The sequence below is a fragment of the Argiope bruennichi genome, chromosome X2 (genome assembly GCF_947563725.1).
Source record: "Argiope bruennichi chromosome X2, qqArgBrue1.1, whole genome shotgun sequence".
Classification (NCBI taxonomy): Eukaryota; Metazoa; Arthropoda; class Arachnida; order Araneae; family Araneidae; genus Argiope; species Argiope bruennichi.
Window position 1 is genome coordinate 75,398,385 of NC_079163.1, and position 19,915 is coordinate 75,418,299.

The following is a 19,915-nucleotide window of genomic DNA, read 5'->3' on the forward strand; positions in this document are numbered from 1 at the left end:
TATATTCACATAGCGCCATCTAGGAAAGACGACTTTCCAGATATCAGGGCGAATATGGGGCGATTACATTGAAACGACCATTTTCACAGAATCGCCGTGGGAGCTCGCCCCGATAAAAAGGTGACCTTTGGAGGCGATAGAAAAAATATGATCCGAGTCCGATATCGCTCCGACCCAAAGGCGACTATCGCGGAAAATGTGCGAGCTTTAGCTGAGCGATCCGGTCATTAGCTAGTCATTTAGCGACCACTCTTGCTGCTTGGGTTTATCTCATTTGAAAGGTTTTTGAAATTGGTTTTATATGTCCATAATAGATTATGGTAAAAATAAAAGCCAAGTAAAGATAGCATGCTGCACCATGTATAAATGCTCTTGGTAGTTTACAACTAAGTCTGCCAAATGTATCTGTAGCATCCCAAGAGAGTTAAAGTGGTTGATAATGAAGATTGGTTCATTACAATGGCCAATTAATTTTGTAATATATTTATTTCAAAAGCGTTTATTATGAATACAAAAAGTATTCACTATTTGTGTGTGTGTGTGTGTGTGTGTGTGTGTGTGTGTGTGTGTGTGTGTGTGTGTGTGTGTGTGTGTGTGTGTGTGTGTGTGTGTGTGTGTGTGTTTTCAACAGACAAAAAAATCGGCAATATTTTTTAATTTTCCCTGTGATATTTATAGGTGTCAAAAAGCAAACACAAGAGCTGTATGGATTAATAAATTATGCTGAATTGAGAAAAAAGATTGGCGGTTGTAAGTAAATCAGTTACTAAATACTTATCATTAAGTAATTACTAATGTTTCTAGCATCTATTGACTTTCACTGTGAATATCGTGCCTATTTTATTTTTTAATTAAATCTATCACTAGCGTGCTTTTGTCAATATTGAAGTTATTTTCTTCAGGCATTTTTACTTTTTGTATGCAGCTTTTTTGTTCAGTTTGAGTGAATTTGTTACATTTACCTTTTGAAACGTGTTTTAAAAGTTGTTTTTTAAATGTGTTGTAAATTTTTTTAACTATTTGACTAAATTTTGTCGCATATTTCAATAATTTTGATTTTAAAGCATTTGATTAATACACTATTAGTTTTTCTTACTGGATTTTAGAATGAGTTTATAGAAAGAATTGTATTTAAAAGTGAATGATCACAATGAAAATATATTTTAGAATATATTTATTTACATGTATGTTGGCATTCCTAGTGCTTACATTGATTTCACTCCCTGAAAACCATTGACTTGCAGGTATATAAATTGTTATTAAACATTTTGTTGAAATCTTATCGAATTTTCCATTAATTCCATTTTTACGGCCGAATCATTAGCAATATTTAAAGTCATTGATGATCTCTCATCTCCAGAAGATTAAAAACTTACTGCTGCTGATAGGCAGTGTCTCTCCTCTTCAAGTTTTGTAAAATTTATCTGTCAAATCATTGGGAGTTGTTAAACAAAATAGCCAAATAAAAAGTATAAGAATCCTAAATTAAAGTAAAACTAAACCAAAAGGTCGTATTGGTTTAAACTCCTGGACATTCAATGTTTCTTGGAATGAAACAGGAAATTCTCTCACAAAAATGGTCTCAGAGGCGAACGAGTATTTTAAAAGGTTTGTAATTAAAGACATTTTGAAATGAGATATAAGAATATCTCATTTCAAAAATTTCTCCTAACTTAACAAAATATCAAGAAACTTCAGGTAATATTCCTTACTCTATTTTATATATTCTATTTTATCCCTTACTATGTGGCTTAGAAATAAGAGCAGACATAATAACAAGAAGTGTAATTACTTGTGATGCTTATTACTCTGGCTTTATTAAATAAATTTGGACTAGCTGACCATCCTTATTGGCATTTCTGCAACTAAGAAAAGGGGATTGACCAAATTCTTTCGAACTATTTGAAATATTCAAATCATAAAACAAACCATTGGAGCCAGCATGATCTTAATCACAAATTAATGTCATCTATCAAAAAAAAATTTCTTAAAAAATAGTTTTTAATAATTGCCATCTGCGAATTCTTTTTAGATCATTGAAGAATTTCTTTAAAATTTAATCTCTTAAAAACGCTGCCATGAATTTAGAAGCTCCTGTATTTCTCTCATGGCGAATTTGTAGCCACATTCTAAAGAGGGACTTCAAAGAAATTTTTACGTCTATACGACAAACGCTGAGGCTAAAATCCGAATTCTTTAAAGTGTTAATTAATAGGGATTCAGGTTAAATCTCTTATGGAGTGAATATAAAAAGTCTGTAACTTAGAAGTATATGTTTTGCATTTTCTTACATACACATGGAGCAGATAGATCCAGACAGAGCTGCAGGTGCAGCAGGTAGTATAGACATATGGATAAAAAAATTATAAGTTGCAGGAATTGAATTGATCAGTTTTTTATAAGTGAATTTCTAGTATATCAAGAAAGTTGTTAAAAAGTTATATAATTATATGTCTCTTTAATATTTTCATTCTTTTTAATTGATATGTCTTTTGGGGATTTTTACGTTTATGTGTATTTTACTTTGCCATAATGATATTTCCTTCTTTTCTTTTAAGGTCTAAACGAGAAAAATCGCCAAAAGCTTAATGAGCTGGTTTTCAGTGGGTAAGATTACGCTTAATTAACAAATCATTACTTTGAAATTCAAATTTTTTTTATCCTTTTAACCCTTTGCAGCACAATATTCCACTACATGGAACACCTAACTTCACTCGCTTCTAAAATCGTTAACTATAAATGGAAAAAAAAAATAGTTTTAAGATTCACCTTTAACCTTCTTTTTTAATAATAAATAACATGAAATTAAACTGACCCACAATTTGCAACTATATCGCGTTTTATAAAAGAATATTTTTTAAGGAATATTGATTTTTTTTTTTTTTTTTTTTTTTTTTGCTAAAAAATAATTTTTGGAAAATAATTCCAATATTATTTTGTTGGCTATGTTTTAAACTATTTGTTCTATATATTTTTTAAAAAAATTTATGGAGAAAGTATGCATATAAAATTAGGTGTTCCATCAGCTGGAACACTACGCCGATCGTGCTTCTCGACAGTTTGCTATACCGGTAAGAGAAGACCTGTGTCTTCGCTTCCTGTTCTCCCTTTTTCGTGGAAAATGAACCCAATTCAAGGAATATTGTTTGGCAGGGTGGGAATTCTTGAAAATGACCGACCCTTACACTAGGTCTGAAGTTTGTGGGTTTTGCCTTTTTTTTTTTTTTTTTTAAATAAGTACTTTTGGCCAGCTTTACTTAGAGCTGCGCAATTTCCTGCTCTTTATTTTGAATTTCGCTTATGCTCGTTTTATATAATGTTTAATTGTGTGTGTGTGTGTGTGTGTGTGTGTGTGTGTGTGTGTGTGTGTGTGTGTGTGTGTGTGTGTGTGTGTGTGTTAATTATATAGCTTATTTTTATTTTAAATATAATTACAATTTTTTTATTATAAACTAATGGTTTTGAAAACAGCGCTGAGAGATAAACGAAGTTTGTTCGAAACACCAAAAATGTTTCAAATGGTGTTCTCCAATAACCAGTCTGAGCATGGCGCAGTGTTCCAGCTGATGGAACACCTCCAAAATCAAAACAATTACAATCTTCACAAAATATGACTTGTGTATTTCTATAGGCCTAAATAGGTTATCTACATCTTTTTTGTTTGAGTTTAAAATTTAGTGCGCCGCAAAGGGTTAAAGATTTTTCATTTTTATTTGAACCCAATCACTATTTTTGTTTTTAAATTCCGGTATTAAAATGAAATCTGTTATTCTCTTAACTCTAAGTGAAAAAACATTTAAGTTTTTTTACTATATTTTGATTGTAATGTGTAGTTGAACTGTGATCATGTTTATAATTATTTTCTCAGCATGAATTATCAAAAATATTAAGTTTTTCTGTAATATTTCAAATTTTGTTTTGTAATTATACTTTAATTTTTTTTTCAGGGTTACAACTGTAAAACACAAGGGTAAAAAATTAAGAATCAAAACACCAGTCTGTAGAGCTTTGAAAAAATTAAATAATGTTGCAGGCAAGTGTTTTAATAAGCTTATACTTCTGTGTTCTTATACAGTTTTGTATGAGTATTTAAAAGCTACATTGTATGTAATCAGTGCATTTTGATCTTAAACTGTAGCCAAACATTAGTTACATTTAACTTTATTGCTTGTTTCTTTAAGGTAATTGTAACATATTGAAAGTTTTGATCTTCACAAATATTCATAGCATAGTATTTAAAGTAAATGAATTTATTTAAACTATGCGCCTGAAACTTTGTGTGCAGTTCGAAATACTGGGTATGTGATATCTGAAGGATTATTTTAAGTTTAAAAAAAACTGCTTTAAATAGCGAGTTTCTCCTATCTATTTCAATTAAGAATCCCGAGGTTATACTGGAAAGCAAACAAGAGACGTAACCCGAAGGAGTATTGCCTTGGTTCAGTCTTAAAAAACCACGGGCTTTGACCTGCTTGTGGACCATCGAACATCATTTCGTCTTTGAATCGATTTAAATCTCCTCTGATGCTATTACATTTGTTTTCAGTTATTCTACTATTCGTTTGCTCTTTGTTTTTAATACATTCTGTTTGGGAATACCGTGAGAACTCAAATTTGCTGCCTATTTTATTATTAACTTTAGTAGAGTTGCATTTTTATTTTATTTATTTAATACTAGCTATTCAAGCAAAAATAATTCTTTTTCATTGTCGTTATTTTTTTAACTGTAAGATTTACATAAACTCCTAACCATTGCAAATTTAAATATTTGACCTAATTCCTCAAATATTTTAAGAAAATGCCCAGTATTAGGACATGGGAATTTTAAAACTGTAATGGGTAATCAACATTTGTTTTAGCTTTCATCAGTGCTGTGAAATTCTAATCATAATATTCTCAAATATGGACCACAATCTGATTTGAAATGCTTTCTTTCGCGAATATAGCTTTATTTCATAAAAGGTGATAAGTGTTAATTCCACTATTCCATTTTTAATTCTCCCTTATGTTGGATAAACAAATTAAATAATTAGACATTAAAAAGTTTTGAAGACTTTGTGCTGGATTAGAAATATCAATTAAATATTATTAATATCATATGAAATCTGTGGTAAGGACAGATGATTGTCTGGAAAATAGATATCTTATTGCTCAGAAAAAAGAAAGAAAAAAAGAGTTAAAAAATGTGGATACTTTGCTTATCAGCAAGTTTAAGTTAAATTGTTAATATATCTGGTAGACAGATTTTTAAAAATAATTGTACTATGCATATATTGAATTTTTGAAAGAATTTTAATTTTGACTGATATTTAAGTAATTATGAAATATGTGGCTGGCAGAAGTGATTGTATGCTAGTTCACTGGTTATCTCGCTCGAGCGAATCCAAATTACTTTCATAAGCTGGTCTGAACTCTAGTTTTGATCAATAAAAGAACTCATTAGTTATCATTGCAACATTTTGAAACAAGCCTGAAAAAAATAATAGTAGAGGCTTAAAAAGGTTATGGTACATTTTTTTTTTTTTAAGTATCAACATTAAACGAATGCTAATAAAAGCAACTAGTAAGTTTAAATGACGACTGGATAGCATTCACTGAATGAAAGAAGTAAATCTATTACCTTTTCTTTTAAAAGAGATTTGTATTTTTGTATAAGGCAGAGAAAATTATGCTTAAATACCTGGCTTATCTACTTTGTGAATAATTTCGGTATATGTCTTCAATTTTATCCACAAAGATATTGTTAGTCATGTCTTAGAAAAGTAGTTTATCTGATTCATTAAGATGGTGTGCGATTGATTAAGTAGAAACTGACATAAGCTGATACTACTAGAAGGTAGTGTGATCCAATAACTCTGGGTTCAGTTTTAATCAGAATACTCATTTCCAGAAGATCTATTCCAAATCGGGCGCATGTATAGCTATTGCAGAAAATTGCTCTCAAACATTTTCAATCTGGAAAAAAAAACAAAAAAAAAAACAGTATTATTATTGTGCTTCAGCTTGTTTCAGATACTTTCACTCCAACAAGGAAAAAAGTATCAGCTAATTTGATGCAAAGATGTTTCGCAAACAAGGATTCTATGCAAGATTACTTGTATTTGTTATTCTTAATGATAGGGAAGTACCCATTTATGTTAGACATTATGAACACATTACGTGGACCGGACAGCAGCAGATCTTTACTTTTCACAAGTGCGTCCGGATTTATTCTGGGAAATGAATCATCTCCTGTGCGTATATGGAAAAAACAAGGCATCAGATACCATCATTCTAACATGGTTGAAAGACAGAGATAAAGTAAAATTGTCTGGATTGTTACACTGACCTCCAGGTCACTCTATGTAGAATCTCCCACTGAGATATAGAGACAAGATCCTCGCTCCAATGTCAGACAATATATTGGTGCTATTAGTGAGGAAGTTATTCTAATGGTCATACTACTTAACCTCTGAGCTAGACTTGCCATAGAATATCTTGCGAATAAAAGTTTATAGGGAATGGATTGACCAAGTTGATTTCTAGACCTTTATTTATAGAACCTTCTTTGAAACTATCTCGGATGGATGGATTCTTTAAGCTTTCTTTCGAGATCGTTACAGGAACTTGAACAAGCGATGTTCTGTAAAATGGTCTTTTTTCCCATTTCCCTGTGAGATAGCTTAATTGAAATTATGAAAAATCGCTACTGCCAATACATTACAAAAATGCTACGAGGGGGAGACTTTCATTTTTAAAATTCACTTATTTATTTATTAGCATGTATGTTTTGTTAATTTTTTTCCCAATTGTAGAATTTTTTCGGTTGGGGGGGGGGGACTTATTGAGGCCAACATAGAATTTGTCATTACAAAGGTTTTCTCTTCATAATGTGGTACTCAGTGAGGAGCGCCATTTTCAAATACTTCGTTAGAACTCAATTTAATATATACTGGGAATTTAACATCACCTTCCATAATCACTGTTCATTTCTTCAGATTTTTTCAAACATATTTTTAACAGCTTATGCATTATACTATCCTTCTTCGAGACTTTCCTGTTTCATTTAATGAAAATTCACTTGAGATTGACTAGCCTAGGTAGGGGTTCAAAAAAACCATTGGCTTTCTTTGGCCATCTACAAATCATATTTAATTAATTTTCAGAGTTAATGGTGTACTAATAATCTAATGTAATGTACCTATTGTTACAAATCTGTAATGTTGCTTCCCAGCACGGTAAGTTCAATCACTGGAAAGACCGTTTTACGATCAGCGCTGTTGGGAGCTGATCGGGTGCCGCGTCATTGATCTCAGAGCTTGGCGACGAATTTAGCGACAAAATAGATATTACTGGAAATTTCCAGAAGTTAAGCGATTCAGCCAATAGGAACCGAGATTTGTCTGATTGGTCCAGAAACTTCTCGGTCCGCTTCCCGGGAACTATAAAAGGGCGGCAGTCTGAAACTACAGTCAGTCGTATTCGTGTATCTAGTCTTCGAGAGAATAACGAAGCAACGGCGGAGTAGTCCAGCGAAAAACAAGCGTTGTGTGGAGTTCACGCGATTGTTGAAATGAGCTGTGTGCCGAGTCCTGGTGTATATTGTGGAAACAGCATCGAGTCGTGTATGGAATAGCCACTCGTGTAGTAATGAGTCGGCTGTTGGATGCAGCTAAAACGAGGAAACAGTGAAGAATTGCAGACGTTTGGAGAGGCTGTAGAGTGAAGCTACGTGAATTCCCTCTGTCTGTTGAATTCTGTCTGGCCGCTTCTATGATTGTTATTGCTGCCGATTACTACTTGTGAGCTACTGTGTGTTGCCTGTGTTCGTCTCGGCTGTGCATTTGTCGTCTTTGTGTTAGTGCCATCGTTTTAATGAACGTCGTTGTTTTCTACTGAGGCCTGCTGGTTGTGTTTATTTCATCGACCAATAAATCAGTAAAAGAACCACGGCTGAAGAATCCGTACCAATATAAATATTATTTAATCACTATCATTGTTTGAAAATGTTTCTTTATAGATTAGTTTCAAGACTTTACTTGTTTCTATCTATTTTGATTGATTACTCCTTATTAAAAATATTAAAAAATGTTTTTGTTATTTTACTATCAAACGAAAATTATAATTGATTAAATATAAAGAATGAAAAAAAAATATTTTTAGTTTTCTCTACTTTTTCTAAGGATTAGAAAAAGATTGTAAAAGTTATATTACAAAAAATTTTGGTTTAATTTTGATTGTTACATTTCTTAAAATTATTTGTAGCACTTATGCAACAGTTTATTTTATCAATACAGATCATGTTATTCTGTAAAATTAAATTTTAACAAAAATACAAAAAAAAAAAAAAAATTAATCTGCATATCTATATATTTGAATGCAAGTAATTTCTTAAATGAGTAAAAGTTTCATTTTGGCATCATCTCTATCTACTTTTCTTGTCATTCTTAGATACCAAAGAGCCAGAAGCAGAAAAACTTCCAAAAGAAATTGTAGTAGAATTCAGACCACATACAAATAATGCTTGGCTTCATGTGCAAAATTTAGCACAAAATCCAAGAGTACGTACTAAAGTTTGCCTGCAAAAACGCTTAAGATCTGTGATAGAGTATTTGCAACAGAGGTGGAAGCCATACAGATTAAAAAGAGTAAGTTGGCTTTTCTATTATAATTAATGACATTATCTTAAATTTTTAATACACAAATGTACTTTTAAACTCATTTGACATTGGGAAGATCACTTATATTTTATTTTTAAATAAAAATGTTTAGATGAGATTTATTAAAACCCAAGATTTGGCAGAAAGAAACCTGAAGTTATAAATATTTATATTATTATTATATTTATTATAATTTTAATTGTCTTCTGATTAATAATTGTTAAAAGATATTAGTATTTAACAAATAAATAAAAAAAATATTCAATACCATCCAATCTGAGTTCCTTCAATTTTAATCCCTTCATACGCCTTAATGAATTCCTTCCTTTTTCTTATCATTCATTAATTTCTGCTTTACTTTCATACTTATGATAATTGTTATCTATTGTCTAAATTTAAAAGCCTGGTCTTTCTTGTTAGATACTGCAGATTGTTGCACCTTAGAATTCGTGATATTAATAGCATTATGTTCATTGATGTAGTTATTTAAGAAACGCATGATGTATTGTAGGAATTTGTATTTATGCTCATTTTTCGTGTCTTCTAACAGAAGTTGAAAATTCAGGTTTACTGGTACGATCTGATGTGAAAGAAAAATATTAAAAATGCAATCATATTTAGCATTATGTGATTTTAATTTTTTATTATTGCCATTGTCATTCTAGAATATTTTTTGATAAATTTAATACAAATTGTTATCGGTATTAATTTTTTTATTTATTGATTTCACAGAAAGAACAAATCTTATCTAGTCTTCCAACTTCTTTTTCTGAAGAATTGCCTTGTGATATTCCACCTATATTGCGTGTCAAACCGGCCAAAAATGCAAAGATCTATCCGCTTACGCTGTCTGTAATGGATGTTGCTTCCAGCTCTGATGTGTGCCTTGAAAATTACATGAAACTTTTTCATAATACTCTGTGTAAAGAAAATACCAAAACAAAGAAACCTCTTTGTTTGAATCAAAAAATTCAGAATGATAAATTAAATGAGGGCTCTGAAATTGTATCAGAAAAGAATGTTCCAAATGCTGATACCCTTCCTGATCATACTGATCTTTGCAATAATTCTGACCTGCAGGAATTGTGTTTTCGAACTGTAAATAAAACTCTTGATGATCCAACTTACATTAATGTATTAACTCCTCCAAAATCAGTTCCTGAAGAATGTCCTGAACCAAGTGTAAGTGAAGCACAGAGACCTAGATCTTTTTCACCAAAATTAGATGTTACTAGCAAACGAAATGCATCTTCGTCATCTGATGATGCTATAGAAAAAGTTGATGGGGTTCCTGAATTGAATTTTAGAACTTTTGAAAGTAAATATGGCAAAACATTGGAAGATCCTAATAAGTGTAAGCTTTTAGCTCCTGAACCTGAAATTATGCAGGATAACGATTCCGACAGTACCATGACTCTTGGTGAATTTATCAGTTTAAAAACACAGAATGATCGATTTTCTCCTTTGCCTGTGCAAGAAAAAGAGAAAAGCTCATCCGAAAATTCATTAGAAGTTACGAAAGATGGTTGTTCTTCAAACGAAAGTGATAGTATTTATTACAGGACTGTAAGGAATGGTTGGACAGTGGAAGAATCTGGTTTTTTAACATTCGGTGAACTTTATCTGTTGGTATGTATTATTTCCTCTTTATTGCCTTAATTGTAGGAAAACATGTTGCTATAAAATATTGATTCTTCTAATCAAAAGCACAAATAATGCTTACTTTTAAATTTTAAAATTCTTTTTGTTATGAGAAAAGAGCTTTATCGTTTTTGAATTGAAAATATTTTCATCATAACATTTTTGTTTGATGATTGGATTATCTGGCCCGCAGGATTTACTAAAATGTTGAAAGATTTAAGTACCTGTTTTTATTGTAGGAGATATTATTTTTAAGGAAGTAATGAGGTCCTTTTCTCTAACACTTTTCAAAAATTTTCATGGATTTAAAAATAAATTAGATTTTTAAATGTTTATAATAATTATGATAATCAAAAATATCTATCTAATGTTCTTTAATCAAATTATGACAATCATTTAAAAAAATCATTTAAGATTTCAAGAATTGAACATATGCAAAAAGTACTTATTCAAAGATATCATCATTATAACTATTTCGGCCTAATGCTGCTATTAGAATTTAATTTGCTTTTGTTGTTTTTCATTTATAAATTCTAAATTTCAAGATGTTTTAAATATAGAAATTCCATAGCAGAGATCTGGTGTCCTCTTTTACTAAACAATATTTAACTTGACAAGGCTTTGTATCATTTGAGAAGAGTCTAGAATGTGATTTCCCTTTCTTATATAATCCTACCTTACATTAAATATATTCTGTGGTATATTATAAATACTCTATCATGTATATCTGGTAAATTATTTTTAACATAGATTTTTTAAAGCGTAATTTTTGCATTTTTGTTACTGACTACTGTATTTTCTTATTATGCACTTAAAAGTAGTCTTTCAAATACGGTATATTGGTTATACAAGGGAAAAGATGTTATTTGAAGAAATGTTAGCTGCAATTTTATTTCTTCTGAATAAACTATAACAAGAAACCATAGCTTGGGGAAGCTGTGGAAATAATTCCAGTTGAACCATGTAAATTCCAAAATTGATGAACCATCAAAAGAAACATTTTAATTCTTAAGTGCTCAAATGTAATATTTTTTAGAAAATTAGGATTTTATGAATTTGCAGGAAAGTGTTGACTTTAGTTTTAATATTTCAGTTTGTATAATGTATGTATGATGATATCTGTAAAATTCCATTTAAGATCCAAATTCTGATCTTTCCACTGAATAATAAGCATGTATTTTAATATTGATTTTTTTTCTGTGTAATTTGGTAATTTCTAATTTTCCCCATTTTAGGTAGTTTCTGATATATAGTGAATTGATAAGGAACCGTCAATCTCTTGCGTGTTATGAAATTAATATTTGTGTTATTGTGCAATAATGTTTCTAGAAAGTTAAAAATTTGGAGTTAGATAATTATTTCCAACAAGCTAATATTTAAATTTAAAAGACTCTAATTTCTTATGTGTTTAAAATGTTATTTAATTTGCATTTGTTAAATAAGTGTATTAATGTGGTTCCCATGTTTGGCCTCTGAAAATTTGAAATAAATGAAAGCTCAGTAAAGCAAAAGGCAAGCTAAAAGATATGAAAATAAGCTTAAAAGCAAGGTCATGAATATTTCAAAATCACGTAATTTGAAGCATAAAGACTAAGATGTGCAAAGGGAAAAAAGGGGGGAAATCTGATTCATTGAGATCTTAAAAAAATGTATTAGAATATTCTTTTGGAGGAACACAGACAACTTTTCAATATAATTATATCATTAAAGATATGTTCAAAAATGTGAATATAGCTGTGTAATCTGCTTACTTAAAGTACACAATACTGTCGCAAATTGTGTCTGTTAAATTTCTGTATTTTTTTTTTTTTTTTTTTGCATTTCTCTGTGTAAGTGTTAATTATTTCTACATACTATTGTTACTAGTCTAATTTTTCTGATGGTGTGTAGATGTTTTTAGCAAGCTTGGAATTTAACATGTTACATGTATGAATGTATGTTCATTAATATACAGGGTGGTTATAATTAAAGTTCCATTTTGAAATGGCCATAAAAGGAAAACTACTGGACCAAATGTTGTTATCAAGCTTAGTAATAGTTTAAAGGAGATCATGCATGAGAATTTCTTTTCTACCAAAAAAAAATAAAATAAAAAACTCACCACCAGAAGGCGAAATGGCGCTGTATGCAATATTGTTGGATAAAATAGAACATGAAGACAGTGTTTTGAAATGTGTTTAATCATTTCTGAAATGTGTTACTAAACATTTTCAATGTGGCATTTATCATTTTCTGAAAGCAAGTTAAATCGCATTACTGCATTATCATCAAGAGCTCTTAGCATATCCCTCGGCGTATTCCTCTTACTGATTGATAATAACATTTAACGCGAAAAGCATGGTCTTGCATGGTTAGAAATATTGTCAATTCGTAACAATGTGGCAAACAGGCTCACTTTTATCTGGAAAATCAAACGATGTGTAAAGCGCATCTGCATAAATCATTTGCTTCTTCCTGCCGTAAGCCAATTACAAGACATTGCGGTTTTACATAACCCCACAAACAGTTTTGTTTCAAAAACGATTAAACACATTTTAAACCGATGTATATATGTCTTATTTTTTATTTTTTTAGCAATCTTGCATATAGCGCCATTTCTCCCCTGGTGGTGAGTTTTTGAACTTTTTTTGGTGGAAAAGAAGCTGCCATAACCTTTGTTAAACTATTACCAAGTTTGATAACATTTGGTTTAGTAGTTTTACTTTTATGACCATTTCAAAGTAAAACTTTAATGGTAGCCAACCTGTATATAATTTCTTTTATAATAAGACTCATCTGTTGCTTATAACATTACCTCGGTTGCTATGCGCTATAACAAGAGAGTATATTGCAGATTCACAAAACTGGTGCCAATTTAAATGAAGAGGGGTGAGGGACAAGTTTGTTTTGATCAAAAAACAAATTGACAGGATTCATATAATTAATTGACTCTTATCTTAGAATGTTGCAGTTGTGCAGGATGCAATATTTTTTAATAATTTGATTCAGGCATACCTCTTCCCCTGCTTAGGTCGAATTTCATTTCAGAATTCATGATCATTCTTTAGAAGAAGAAGAAAAAAGGAAAAGTTTTAATATTTTTCAGGCAGAAACACTTATTAATCAAGTAGAAAATTCATTAAGCTCAATTATTTTGTCAATAATAAAATATTTATTGGTTTCATTCTTAATGTTTGAAAATATTTTAACGGAATCTATAGAATAAATTGATTTTTAAAGATTTTTATATTTATAATTAAATTATACATGAATTGAGATTAATTTCGAGATTGAAACTCAATTGATGTTATCTCAGTGAAGTCTGACTGCATGATCGATATGGGGAGAAAACAATTTTCGAAATAAGTAATTTTGCTCTCTCTCTTACACAGCATAAACTAAGAAAAAGTGCTGTAATTGTTAAAAGATCCAATCTTGTCATTTTATGATATATTTATATTTATTTTAAACCTCCTTGAGTTGAAAAAAAAAATGACTTATGTTTGTGAACACAAATTGTTCAAAAATTCAGTCTAGATGGCTCAGATTTTGTATGTGACCTTACACCAAATCATTGATTTGTATCAAGTAAGAAAGTATTCTGAAAGGAGACAGTGGGGAATTGCAGACGTTTGGAGAGAACGTAGATTTCCTCCTTCTGCTGAATTCTGTCTGGCCGTTTTGTGAGCTGTAGTTGTTATTACTACCAATTACTACTTGCGATATACAGTGATAGTGCGCTGCTGTGTGTGTCGCCTGTATATTTGTCTTTTCTGTGTATTATTGTATTCCTTTTAATAAAAATCGTCCGTTTCTAAAGGACTGTCAACACGTGTCAAAGAAATCTCTATTAGAATCTCAGAATATAAAATCACTAGGGGGAAATATTTCACGCTCTTTTGCTTTTCTCTTGTGTCGTGGACGGACGTATCTCATCACTTCTTGCTTGTATGTAAAATATGCCTCCCGGGATTTAATAAATCTTAAAATTTCAAAGTTTCGTCTCACTTCGGCCACGAAACTGCTTTAAAATGTGTGTTTTACATTTTATATATGTACTTAATATTGGAAATACTGTTCCAAAGAAACCAGACGGACTGGCAGTTCACTTAAAGTCCTTTATCTTTAAGAAAATTTCAAGTAAATAGCAAATTTTTCTTGAAAATGAAACTAATAGTATTTGCAAATGAAAAGCAAAAAATATAATTTATGGAAGGAAAAAATAGCAATACATGGAGGAAAAAGAACATCTATGTATAACAAACTTGAAATTCTATTTATTCTGAAAAAAATCAGTAAATAGAAATTCCAATTTATTGAAATACTTATTGCAAATTTTTTATCATTTCCAAATGTACGGCATATTTAATTGCTTTATTCATAATTAGTATCCCAGCCATTGACATGCCCTTGCCTCAGATAATTCTTGCTCATTGCAATTGTGCTTAGTAGTTAAATTTTAAACTTTTCTCAAACAAATTTGGAGCCTGTTGCAAAGTTTAATTACGAGACTTTGAAACAACTTTCACACAACAAAATGATAATTTATATAAGTTCCCTATTTATTGCATTCCACAGATTGGTTTAACGAGGATTTAAAAAATACAGAAAAAGGATAAGTGATTAAATTTTTTTCATAAAATTATTTCAATCACTAAAAAAGCATGTAATCAAATAACAAAAATAATTGAATCTTAAATTTGTAATATACAACTTCGTATATTAGAATGAAGTTGCAATATGTGATTTTTGGATTATTTTTTTCTAATTTTTTACTATTGTCAATTTTGCTAAGATTTTTAGGTAGATGTCACGGCAATTTGTTAGGTCAATGTAATTTTTAGAAAAAGAAAATTTATATATATATATATATATATATATATATATATATATATATATATATATATATATATATTTAAAAATTCAAACAAATTGTTTTAAATATTTATTGTGATATTGAGATTTTGGATAGCATAACTCGATGGTAAATTTGGGATATCATTTACAAAATAAGTGCAGTTATTGTTGTCTTGTAACATCATATTTTAGACATTGAAGTATTTAAGAAGATCATCTTCAATCAGTTTCTAAATATTATGCGATTTCTTTTTAAATATGTAATGTTTCATGTTCGAATTCTATTTCGAATCCTTTCTTTAAAAAATATTGGCACTTTCAGATAAACTTCGAGCTGTGTTGTTGGTGCTTGCTATCAGCAAATGTAATAAAATTCAAGGTATCCAAGGATTGATAGACTTGAAATGCCAACAATTTCCGTGATGTTATTGAAATAAATGCATATTCTGATTTTTATAAAATAATAATGAATAAGACGAAGACATTTTACTTTTGTAAAATCTGTCTGGTGCAAGGCTTTGTGTGCTTGCAACCCCCTCGAATCCGCCATGGTTTTTACTGTCAAATTTTGAATTTTTGAAGGTGTCCACTCTATATGTGAAATGTCCTAATGTTTCTCCATCAAGGCTCACTTTCTCTGAGCACGGCTGACCAAATTCTCTAGTGTCTGTTCTCTCTTCAACTTCACCCTGTTCTCCGCTTTCTACTTCTTGCCTTTTAATTCCATTCCTTGACAACAAGCAAAGTAAATCTATGAAAATCAGTTGCTACTTTGTTTACTTCTTGATTCTTATGGACTGCCAAAAACTCGTTATTGTGGGCTGTACCGGGCGAATCATTAGATGGGTACATCCTGAGTGGTTAGTCTGATAGGGAGCAAAGCATGGGATGCATTTTCTTGGCTCGGTATTAAGGGTTTCCCCGAGGATGACTCTGACCGTATAGATTATGGCTAGCAATAAGTTAAGGATGGAGGCTGAGCTACCGAGAGGCCAGTAGCTGTCATAACTTATTTGGTTCCCTGATGAGCGGTGCCTTTGTGTTTGAATCCCCATCAATGTCGTAGCTATAATTCGTCACATGTCTTGCTGCTTTTTATACGAATTTGAAGGATGGTATAGTTATAAGAATTATTTTATATAATTATAAGAATAATTATATATACCTATAAGAATAATTATTGTATATAGATAATTATGAGAATAATTATTCTTTTGGATGTCTTTCAGAAGTAATCGGAAATTTATATTGCAAACCTATTTGATTTAAACGGGACAAAGTAAATTTAATTTAATTAAATTAGCATTAAAAATTTATTTTTATCAACCAGCTGTGTTAAATTGATTAATAAAATCGTTGAAAAGAATTACAAATTGTAATATATATTATTACAAAATATCAGTATTAAATGCGTTAATAAATAATGTTTTGATGCCTAATTTTTTTATTCCATTTGTGATTATATACAATATTACAATAAGTATAACTGAGACGGATTAATCTTATGAAAACTGAGACTTGTGTAAGAAATATTGGGCATTTAAACATACGTCAGTAAATTTAAACAAATATAAATTGCTCTTTACTTGTTAGAAAATATGTTCGTTATGCATAAATTAAGAACGTTTGTAGAATAATTAAATCCTACAAAGCATTTATAAATAAAATTCTCATTTTTTCTGGAATCTGTAAGTGACATTATATTAACTAACGATTAAAAATTATTGCTTGTTACAAGGATAGAGACTATTCTCCCAATTTAAAAAATAGCTTCTGTTCATGAAATATTACGGCAATTAATGAATTTTTTAAAAAACTTTGATTTCATATTTTTTGCTGCTGACGGATTTTTTAAGTATATTTATATATTATAGCAATGTGGAAAACGATATTTGTTTCAAGGAATGCATGATTACCCGCATTTCAATGCCAAATAAAAAGCTATCGATATTTTAAAATGTGTGAATACTCCCTGAAATGCATAGTTTTAAGGTCAATATTGGAAACTTAATGCAGTGGGAAAACTACTCGTAAGAATGTGTTGAAATCTTGCATGTGCCCAAAAAATGATCTTGTCCTTCGAATTATGCGGAAATTTAAGTATGTTGCAATTTAAAAATTTTTAAACTCTAATTTTGTATTTTTTTCACATATTGAATGTTACTTTTTCATGTTAAATATATATGCAACATGTGTCGAATACCTTATATTTTTATAACACAATAAATTTAGGGCAATGACTCAATAAGATTTTAAGATATGAATAAAAGCTCAAAATTTAATTTTAACATGAGAGTCAAAATTTTGTTAGCTCATAATTTCGCAACGAATAAACCTAATCTAATGAAACTTGATTTCTTAGAATAACTTTTGATGTAGTTTTAAAATTTGATATGAAGTGTAGGTGTTACCATTGGAAATTTTGAAATTTGCTGTATTTCAATTTATAGAGAACCCCTTGCGAAATTTTTAATTAAAAAATGTTTAAGAATATGTTATGACCTTTCTTTATGATTGTACGATGAACGATGCCAGAATAAAGTTGGACCCCCTATCCCCACGATTGTACTGCCCTGAAGACGCATATATTTTCCATAGTCTTGATTTTTACTCATACAATCTGACTTGTTCATTTTCTCACAACTGACAGAAATCACGAAAACTATGGTCAATACTGTAGATGTTACAGAATCTACAAAATGTTATTGATTCTATTATACTATGTGATTACGTTCAAGGTAAATTTTTTTGAAAAACTCTGTAAATTATAATGTTTTTGAATTTTCGCATTAAATCGATTGAAAAAAAAACATCAGGAAAGCAAAAAATATTATTTAAATATCAAAAGTTTTTTTTTAATAGGGGTAAAAATTGGAGGGTGGGGCAAAAAAGAATTATGAAGCAATTTTTTTTTTAATTTAAAAGTTTATAAAAAGATTTACTCAATATCTTGCAGATAGCTTTGAAAATACAATTCCTAGTTCAATTTAAAAGTTTATAAAAAGATTTACTCAATATCTTGCAGATAGCTTTGAAAATACAATTCCTAGTTCAATTTAAAAGTTTATAAAAAGATTTACTCAATATCTTGCAGATAGCTTTGAAAATACAATTCCTAGTTCAATTTAAAAGTTTATAAAAAGATTTACTCAATATCTTGCAGATAGCTTTGAAAATACAATTCCTAGTTCCGGAACTAAAAAAGAAACTCTCTTTTAGTCCAATCATTAATTATGGGCGTTCGACTGATAAAAAACATGAAATTTTCAGTTATTTTACATTATGAAGCATTAAAACAACTATAGAATATTTTTAAATGAAGATATTGTTAATTCTCTTGTTCAGGAACTACAGGACATATTGAGAAATTATTATAGAAAATTTAAACAAAAAGTATGCATTCGATTTTAATTCCATAAGAAAATTAAAAATTTTATAAAATCGAATTTAAATATAGTAAAATAGCTTTAAAACATGTGTTATGCAAATATAAACGGCAGCTCAACTTCCCAACGAATAAGCTTAGAAACGAAATTCAAGCGGTTTTATGAAGACTGTTCAGAAATTAACAATATTGCATTAAAAAATATTTGATATTTTGCAAAAAATCGACTTTTTAACGTAGTACCTACATTAAATGCACGTCTAATAGAACCATAAAGTGGTTGCCCACGTTTAATAAAATTGGCCGCGGTGTAATGAAACTTGTCATGACAGTTCCAGATAATTACATCACATTTTTTTATACGTACCCTACAATAGAAAATCTTCCCGTTTTTAATCTTGACAGAATCAGTACTCGTCGCCTTCACCGGCTTAGTCAGGGGGGATCTTAGATTTCCTTCTTTCTTCCATTATTTGCACTACTTCAAGCAAATTGTAATGGAATAAAGTTAAAACTACAATTGAGATCCACAAAGATATCTCATTTCCTATTCTGAATATAGGAAATGGAGTGATTTCTTCTGCCTTAAATGTTGCCATTACTCTGGAGGACGCATTTCTACAAGTTTCCGCAGCTGATTTTTGTGCGCCTATTTTTGTGGCGATTCGGACTGCCGCGGAACGGAAGTCATTGCATTTTCTACCCTGAGATTTTTTCCCTACAATTTTGAATTTAGAATATACGAACTGCTAATGGCCTTTTTAAAAATAGATACCATTCCTGACTCAGATGGGATCGCATATAACATACTTCGCCGTTTGACTACACTTCGCTTCCTTGTCTATTATATTAGTACCTAGTTCCTTTCACTAGGTACTAAGCTCGCGTGAGGTCACTCCCCATACCCAGTTCCTCTAACCCTTTGCACTACTGATCTGTTACGCTAACAAGTTCTTCATACAAGATACTAGAGTGTAGAATTAATGTCCATCCAGAAGAAAGCATGCATTCCACCGTTACATAGTGGTTTCCGCAGAGCTTGATGAATTTTCTATAATAATGTTTTTTCGAAGACCAAATTTCGTAATGCCTAATGAGGATTCACATGAAAGCATTCTCCTTATAACTCTTTTTATTGTTCATTTTAGTAAGATATTTATTTACTTACTTCTATCGAAAACATTTTGTATGAAGATGATTTTCAGATTTCCTATCAAGATAGCTATATGCATTTAATTGAGTGGCAATTGTAAGTTTCACATAACAAGTTGGTTACTTTGTGCAATTTCTCCTCAGAGAAGTCGATGCATTTATTTTGCTGGAAGCAAGGCATTCATTTGGAGCCAACAATCCGTATTCGGAATGCCGCCATTCTTGAGATTAATGAAATGTAATTTTTGGTAATAATATTTGA

At 30.3% G+C, this 19,915-nt stretch overlaps 1 protein-coding gene across 2 annotated transcripts in view; it reads left to right on the forward strand.

The window, feature by feature from the left end:
* Nucleotides 1-19,915, forward strand: part of LOC129960142 (protein cramped-like) — a 111,193-nt gene that overhangs the window by 58,469 nt on the left and 32,809 nt on the right. For both annotated transcript variants that reach the window (XM_056073318.1, XM_056073319.1), the window contains exons 6-10: nt 679-750; nt 2,559-2,607; nt 3,948-4,033; nt 8,431-8,627; nt 9,372-10,268. In XM_056073318.1, coding sequence (XP_055929293.1) covers nt 679-750; nt 2,559-2,607; nt 3,948-4,033; nt 8,431-8,627; nt 9,372-10,268 — 1,301 coding nt within the window. The remainder of the gene's footprint in view (nt 1-678; nt 751-2,558; nt 2,608-3,947; nt 4,034-8,430; nt 8,628-9,371; nt 10,269-19,915) is intronic.